Here is a 7,452-nt window from a genome sequence, read left to right as displayed (position 1 = left end):
TATATATATATATATATATATAAAGGAAATCAACCTGAAAATTATATACACGTTTCTGATAAATTAACTAATAAAAGTTTTTTTTTGTTTTATTTTTTTTCCTCAAAAGTGAAGACTGGGATCTTGTTTAGTATAAAAATAATTTGTTATGATGTCACACACGTCGCCTCCTTATTTGAGCCCTGACTGATGACTGTCGCTCTCTCTGGCTCCCCCTGCAGACTACCTCCAGGCAGTGCAGGCCACCTCCGTGCTCGCCTGCATTTTCTCCATCATCGCCCTGTTCGTGTTTATCGCTGAGCTCTTCACCCTCCCGAAGGGAAGGAGGTTCACCATCTCTGGGGTCTTTCAAGTCCTCGCCTGTAAGTCACGCTTGCGAAAGAACGTTTCTGCACGCTTCCCGACGGGTCTAAATCGTCACCGTTCTTTTCTCTTTTTTTTCCTCCTCTCCCCGTCCCCTCTCTCAAAATCCTCTTCAGGCCTGTTCATCATGATCGCAGCGTCCATCTACACGGACCGTTTCCACGTCAACGAGAAGAGCCTTGGTAACTACGGCCACAGCTTCATCCTGGCGTGGATCGCCTTCGGTTTGACGTTCATCTCCTCCATCGTTTACTTTGTGCTACGCAAGAAGTAGCATGGAACAAGTTGGACACTAGATCATACTCCACGTTTGTTTTGTTTTTTTCTCCTTTTTTGGAACAGATCCACTCTTTCAGCTACAATTTTTTTTTGTTCATTAAATTTAAGCTGCTAGTGTGAGCACAACAGACCTGTGGATATTTTCACATACACTTAACGTTTGACCGAGTCTGTCTTCGACTAACGAAGCAGGAGTCGAACTCAGTCGTATCTAAGTGTGTTTTCAGCCCAGAGTCGGGCTGGTTTTCTTCAGGGCATCTATGGATACAGTTTTTTTGTTTGTTTGTTTTTTTGTTTAAGCTGAACAGAGAAAATCCTTCAGATTTACGATAAATTAAAACTTAATGATTAGTTTTTCGTCACTATTTTCAAAGAGATCATTAAGCTGGCGGCAGTATAACGACGATCAATCAATATTCAAGTGTGGTTATTTTTGTTTTATGTACTTTTACATTTATGAATATGTATGTTACAGTAGATTTAAAAAAAGGGTATTTTGTTATTTTCTTTGATGTTTTTGCATTATTTTATTGTTAGTTTATAAATTTTTTTCTATCTTCTCTAATAAAAAGACGTTCTCTTTTTAATGCTGAATTAATATGATGGAAATGCCTTCGATTAAATAATTCTCCTCTAAAAACATTATAGATATTGGAATAAGAGATATTTGTGATTAGGAGAGACTAAATACTCTGGAGTGAAGTTATCGGCGCCACAGATTTATGTCAATTTTAGAAAAATCCAAACTTTGTGCGGAAATGCCGTTAAAATCTTTCCACTAGCCGCGTTCCCACAAAGACAACCGTTTGAGTAATGAAGCACGAGACATGATGTGTAAATAGGATTTCTTCCCAACAAAGCTCTGTGTGTCTGATGTTTATTTTTGCTACATGAATGATCATTACAGTGATTTTTGAAATAAAACTTTTCATTTTCACCCTGTGGTGACTCGTCATTTATTTTTTTCCACCAGAGTTCCAGTAAATGGATGTCAACTGGTGTAGTTCAGTGATTTTGCTTCAAAAGTGAAACAAACATACAGGATAGATGATACAGGAACGATGGTTCACAACAAGATATCCATTTGAGTTTAAAACAGAGATGAGGTCATTCATTCTGTGGATAACTGCGGGACAGCAACGACAATAACAGAAAAGTTATTTTCGAGATGTTTTCCTTTTAAATCAAAGTTGTAATAGAAGTAGACAGTTACATTTTGCAGTTTTATTGTATTTTCCAGTCCGTACATTCAACACTTCATAAGTAGATACATAAAAATAATAAAAATCCAAACGAGGCAAAAGAAAAATAGTTAATTTTTTTGGTGTTTCAAACTTCATAACTGTATGCTTATTGCAAATAAATTATGTTTAATTTTTTGATCAATTTTTAAACAAAGAGACCAAACATACTTTCACATGGACTCTAAAGGGTTGAAGGAACAGCAGCTGATTTAATTCAGGTTCGCTGTTTCGGACTTTTTTCTTCCACTCAATTTTCCATCAAAATCCTTGGACAGAGTGCTCCGTGAACAGAAAGGTTGTTGTTGAGTTAGTGACAGTCTGCTGGTCAACTCAGTAGTCTTCAACCAAAACCTAACCTGCCATCCTTGTAGTCATTTTTGACCAAAAGTGATGATAAGTGATGATATGCCTTTCACTTTTTGAACAAATTCACTGAAATTAATTCCCTTTTTGACGATATTCTGAGATGCGCCTGTGAGAGTTCAAAGCGGGCTGTAATCCTCGTCCTGATCGAAGGGATGCTCCTTGCGTCGCGGGAGCATCATGTGAACGGAGATGGAGGGCGAGAGAGACGGGGAGGACAGGGAGAGGCGGTGGAACGGGGACGCGGGTGCCGGCTGGAGCGGGGGAGGAGGGAAGGAGTCCGAGTGGGTCAGGGGAAGCGAGTGGGAGTGGGTGAGTCTCGGCGAAGCGGGCGGCGGAGGCTCGTAGTAGGGAGACAGATGGGAGATCACGGGGGCAGGGAGAGGGGCGGACAGGGTGACGGGCAGGTTTGGGGGGGTGTAGTAGGGAGCGGGTGGCAGGAGGCCCATGAAGTTAAAGCTGCAGGGGTTGAGGCTGGAGCTACTCCTGGGCCCCACCATCAGGACCTTCTTGGTGTAGTTGTTCAGGGTGGAGACGCCCGCTGCCATGCACACAGTGAAGGCTAGCCACACCAAACTGACAGAGACAAGAACAAGAGGCACGCTGTTCATGACGATTTCTGAATCAGACTTAAATGTGCGAGCAAAAACAGCTACATCACTGCAGGAGTTTTCTCTTTTGTTCTTTTAATTGATTGCATGTGTTTGTAGAAATATGGTTTGGTTTATTTGTTGTTCAGCTACCAGAGCAACCATTAGTAAACGCCAAAAGTGATGGAAGGAGTCCTTTAGGGCTTGCTTGTTTGTAGGGAGATCTGAAATAACAGGCAGGTACCAAGTGACCCAAAACCCGAACCCCAACCCTACCTGAACCCCAAACCTTCCCCTCACACCCCACTAAAAACTGGGGTGTGAGAGGAATTCAGGGAGGCTATGGAGTTGGAGTCACTTGTCCCAAGGCAAGTGACTCCAACGGGACACAGGATGTAATTAGTTTGGGAACCTTGACTCCTCAGATTGTTTACTGCTAGAACAAGTTCTTTCAAATATCCTTAATCTGTTCACCATGGACTAGACATGGTCATGGGAGCAGGGAAGAAGTAAATGCATCACCTTTGCAGAGGTTGTTTCAATAGTTAAAAAGCTCCCCAAGGACAGTGTGTGGATGACTTCTGTCCTGGGGAGCTGAAGGTTATGGATACCATGGTATTATCATTGCTGGCCATGGAGGACTGGAACCAAACTGCCCCCCTCTGGATAGGGGCTCAATCACTGCCTCAAGCAAAACAGTACAAGTATCAAGAGCTCACAAGTGATGGTTGGCCTCATTTGGGGTAACTTTCCTCTGGACCAAAAATATGCCATTTAGGTGGTTTGGATGTCTATTTGAGATGTTTATCATTGGAGAATTTTAAGTTATGTCCTTCTGAAAGGAGAAACCCAAACTAGCTGGAGGAACTTGATATACCTTCTGGCCAGAGAACAATTAGCAATCCTCCTAAACTGGAGAGTGATGGGAGAGAGATAGTAGCTTCTCCTAATAGGCCTATTAGCTAGCTAGTTACTTAACTAGCTAGATAGGTGTGGTCAGAAAAATTGAGGTAAGTCTTGGATTCAATGGGACACATTTACCCTTCCTATACACACTGGAAGGGTAGCGAGTGAAATTTAAGAGCAGAAAATACTTCTTTTATATATACACTGCTCAAAAAAATAAAGGGAACACTCAAATAACACATCCTAGATCTGAATGAATGAAATATTCTCATTGAATACTTTGTTCTGTACAAAGTTGAATGTGTTGACAACAAAATCACACAAAAATCATCAATGGAAATCAAATTTATTAACCAATGGAGGCCTGGATTTGGAGCCACACACAAAATTAAAGTGAAATGTTCCCTTTATTTTTTTGAGCAGTATATAAATTAATTGAAACAGAAGTGACCAATTTCAATATTTGGAATAGTAAGTATACCTGCAGCTTTGATAAAAACATGAACTCATAAATTAATAAGTTTATAAGTTCATTCTTATTGTAAAGTTGAAATCTGAACATTATTTCTGAATATTAGGTCGAACCTTTCCTTGCTGCAAAAAGCAATATTTTTAGTCTAGCTTTACTATTTCTTTACTTTTCCACAAAATGTAATGGTTAACATCGTACTCATACGCGCTGGCTCTGAGTTTCAGCACATGTTGTTTCTGCGCCTTTAAAATGTTCCGATAAAACAGAAAGGTCCAACAAACTCACTAGAACGCCCAGGAGTAGCCGTAGCTGTGAGGTTTAAAGTCTTCTGGTCCCATTGAAACTGTGGTCTGAAACACCTGCATGAACATCATGTGACCCACCATCCCAAGAAGACCTGCAGCGCACGAAACACCCCCAGAAAAATCAATGGTTTCAATTAAAACCAGCAACCCAAATATAGATCTGAGGTGGCAACAGCTGTACCTCCCAGGACCGTGAAGACAGCTGCAAAGGCGTTGAGCATCTGGCCCCAGCGCACCGTGGAGGGAAACCAGGCAGCGATGCACAGCTGGGCGGACAGCAGCAGGCAGCTGACCAGCAGCAGGCCGACGTACATGAACTCCAGCGTGAGACACAGCCAAATCATTGCTGCAGAGGAAGAAACGGAGGCTCAGAGCTAAAAGAACAAACATGGACGTCAAACAATCATCCAGCAGGAAGAGGGAGAATTTACCTTCCTCTGATTCGGGAGTCAAACTGTAAAACCATCGACATTTCTCTTCTACAAAGACAAAAAAAAAGGGGATTATAAAATAAACTCACAAATCTGTATGGACAGAAAACGTGATAAACATCCAAAGTCCTTACATTAATAAACACCAAGAATTACATCAGAAACCTTCTTTTTTTTTCTTCTAGAGGAAACCCCAAGTTTAATTAAACACATCCATCAACTATTATGTGGCAAGACCGTTTGCATAAAGCGCTTCTAATGCTGGGCATAACCTGATGGGGGATTATGGGATTTATTTGGTGTAAATCTGCCAGGATGGCAGCGGAAAGAAAAATATTAGCTGCACCAAAAGCTGAAACACAGGCTAGTGGGGATTTATTTTTGCCCCAAAGACGTTAAAAATAATAATTTAAATAGAGGAAATTTCCCCAAGATATCAACCAGAAAGCAATTATTCCTCTCAGAAGAATCTTGATTCGCTGCAGGCGCAGCAGCAGCAGCAGCAGCATCGTCCCGTCTCAGTTTTTAGTTAAGCTTCTTTGCGGCTTGATTGCCAAACTGTTTAAATGATAGCTCCAATAATCTTCCTCCGAACTCATAAAAGGATGAGTCTTAAAGAAACAGGTGCGACCAGGGACAGCAGGAGAAAATCAAGACTGCATCATCAACATGTACAGTCGGAAAAATAGAACGGGCCGGACGCCATCTTGTGCTGTCAGACGTCTTTTCTGACTCTGCAGACTTAATAAAGTCGTCATACACTTTGATTTTTTTCTAATTTCAAACACAAACTTCTACATAATTTATGTGTCAAAGCAACATAAGGTAGTTCTGATTTGAAGTGGAGAAAAAACATTAGAGACATTGTTAATATCCAATTCAAAACAACCAATCGCCTCTAATCAATAAAAAAGTATAACTGAGTCTGCTCTGATTGGTGGTTTTCGACTGGGAGCATTTCGTCATACGACAATCGTGGCGTTGGGAGGAGATAGAAATGCTCAGTGTTTTCACAGATTATCTGTCTTGTGTCACGAAACTGATAGTTTCAGCAAATACTAAACTTTTTGACCTGCATTCAAACTGTTTAAAGCTAACGCCACACATACCCCTGAACTAGCCAAGAAAACCTTAGAATTATGCGTTACTTCCTGTTGAGCTACTGAATCCCGGACGTACACTTTAGTTTTTGCATTTGAACTTCTTGTCCTTCTGTTCTAAAGAGGTGAGCAGCTGCGCCGAAGAGGCCGACGGTTCAATTCCCTACGTCGTTCTTGCTCGGTTCGTCTAATCAGCTGCAAACGAGACGATGATAACTCGGCCCATGTTTGTGAATCCTGTTAACCTTTCGCCTCCCTGGCTTTTAATCCATAATTGAGTCGTGCTGTTGAAGTCTAAATCTCTGTGAGCAGAACTCGCCATGGTGATAATCCTCTTTGGGCCGAGCACACAGCACCGCAGGCTCACGGTCACACATCTACATGAGAGCCAAGGCTCGTCCAAACTACTGCTCTGTGTCCTGCTTCATAGTGGGACCAGTAGTGGTTTTGCTACATGAAGTCCAATTAGCATTTTCAGTAAGCAGCATGTTATTGCAATCCCTCATGATGAGATTGTTTTAATATTCTAAGCGTCACATGTAAAAATGGATTAGCATCTTTAGATTTCCTCAGAAATCCGTTGTTCTTTCATTTATTAATTTTCTTCAACCTATGTAATCCCTGTCAGAGTTACTAGTGACATGTTCAGGCTTTTGCATCAACTAACAAGAAAAACAACATCCAGCCATTGATTTCCTACACAATTCAATTCTAACTTCTCATCTGGTTTTCTCCAATTGAACTCGATTTCTTTGGTAGAATTTCAATGGGGCCAATCAGCGAACAGAAGGAGAGGTTGTGAAAGACGAAGTTGATTTTCAGTAGATATTAACCAAGTCGTTCAGGCCGTCTTGGCAACCCTTCCAAAGAACTGAGTTAACATTAACAGCCTTTCGGTTCCCCACTTCTCTCTTTGCTTGGGAGGATGGTTGTTCACAATGCAGACAATTTCCTGTAAGCTTCTTAGCATTAAACTGGCTCATTACATATGCTATGGGCAAACATTGGAAATTGGGTAAAATTTAAACCCTCCACAGAGTCCACGCTCTCAGGAAAGAGCCCTCTAGCAAAGGGTAGAAGTTTTCTGGGGTTTTTTTACCCATAAATAACATTTTATTTCAGGGTATAAGAGTAAAGTGGACTATATTCTTGCACATATCATGCCATCTGATGTAGGTGACATAGATGTTTCTCCAAAACAGACAAGCTCGAGAGTCATGTTGTATTCAGGTGGTTCAGACGTCTGACTCGTCTGCTTTAAATGCTCCACAGACAGCGAGAGGCTGGTGGGAGACCTCTCTGTGACCTCTCTGTGTTCTGGCGATTTCTGCTGCTGGAACTAGCCAGTCCTCTTTAGGACTTTACTTTTGACTCTGCAGAGAACATCGTCTCTTCATTA

General features: G+C 41.4%; 2 protein-coding genes across 4 annotated transcripts in view; one reads left to right on the top strand and one right to left on the bottom strand.

The window, feature by feature from the left end:
• Positions 1-699, top strand: part of LOC106959565 (epithelial membrane protein 1) — a 7,623-nt gene extending 6,924 nt beyond the window's left edge. The window contains exons 4-5 of the mRNA XM_015052215.1: positions 222-362; positions 480-699. Of these exons, the coding sequence (XP_014907701.1) occupies positions 222-362; positions 480-637 (299 nt within the window). The 3' untranslated portion in view covers positions 638-699. The remainder of the gene's footprint in view (positions 1-221; positions 363-479) is intronic.
• Positions 700-735: 36 nt separating this feature from the next.
• The window catches only part of gsg1 (germ cell associated 1), an 11,396-nt gene continuing 4,679 nt past the window's right edge, over positions 736-7,452 (bottom strand). For all 3 annotated transcript variants that reach the window (XM_015052212.1, XM_015052214.1, XM_015052213.1), the window contains 4 exons: positions 4,954-5,001; positions 4,704-4,868; positions 4,503-4,614; positions 736-2,825 (listed from right to left, as the gene is read on the bottom strand). In XM_015052212.1, the coding sequence (XP_014907698.1) occupies positions 2,369-2,825; positions 4,503-4,614; positions 4,704-4,868; positions 4,954-5,001 (782 nt within the window). In that variant the 3' untranslated portion in view covers positions 736-2,368. The remainder of the gene's footprint in view (positions 2,826-4,502; positions 4,615-4,703; positions 4,869-4,953; positions 5,002-7,452) is intronic.

This window comes from Poecilia latipinna, unplaced genomic scaffold, assembly GCF_001443285.1.
Source record: "Poecilia latipinna isolate Pla-1442-1.1 unplaced genomic scaffold, P_latipinna-1.0 Scaffold1096, whole genome shotgun sequence".
Taxonomy (NCBI): domain Eukaryota; kingdom Metazoa; phylum Chordata; class Actinopteri; order Cyprinodontiformes; family Poeciliidae; genus Poecilia; species Poecilia latipinna.
The sequence above is the reverse complement of the archived record's forward strand: the minus strand, read 5'-3'. Positions and strand labels throughout refer to the sequence as shown.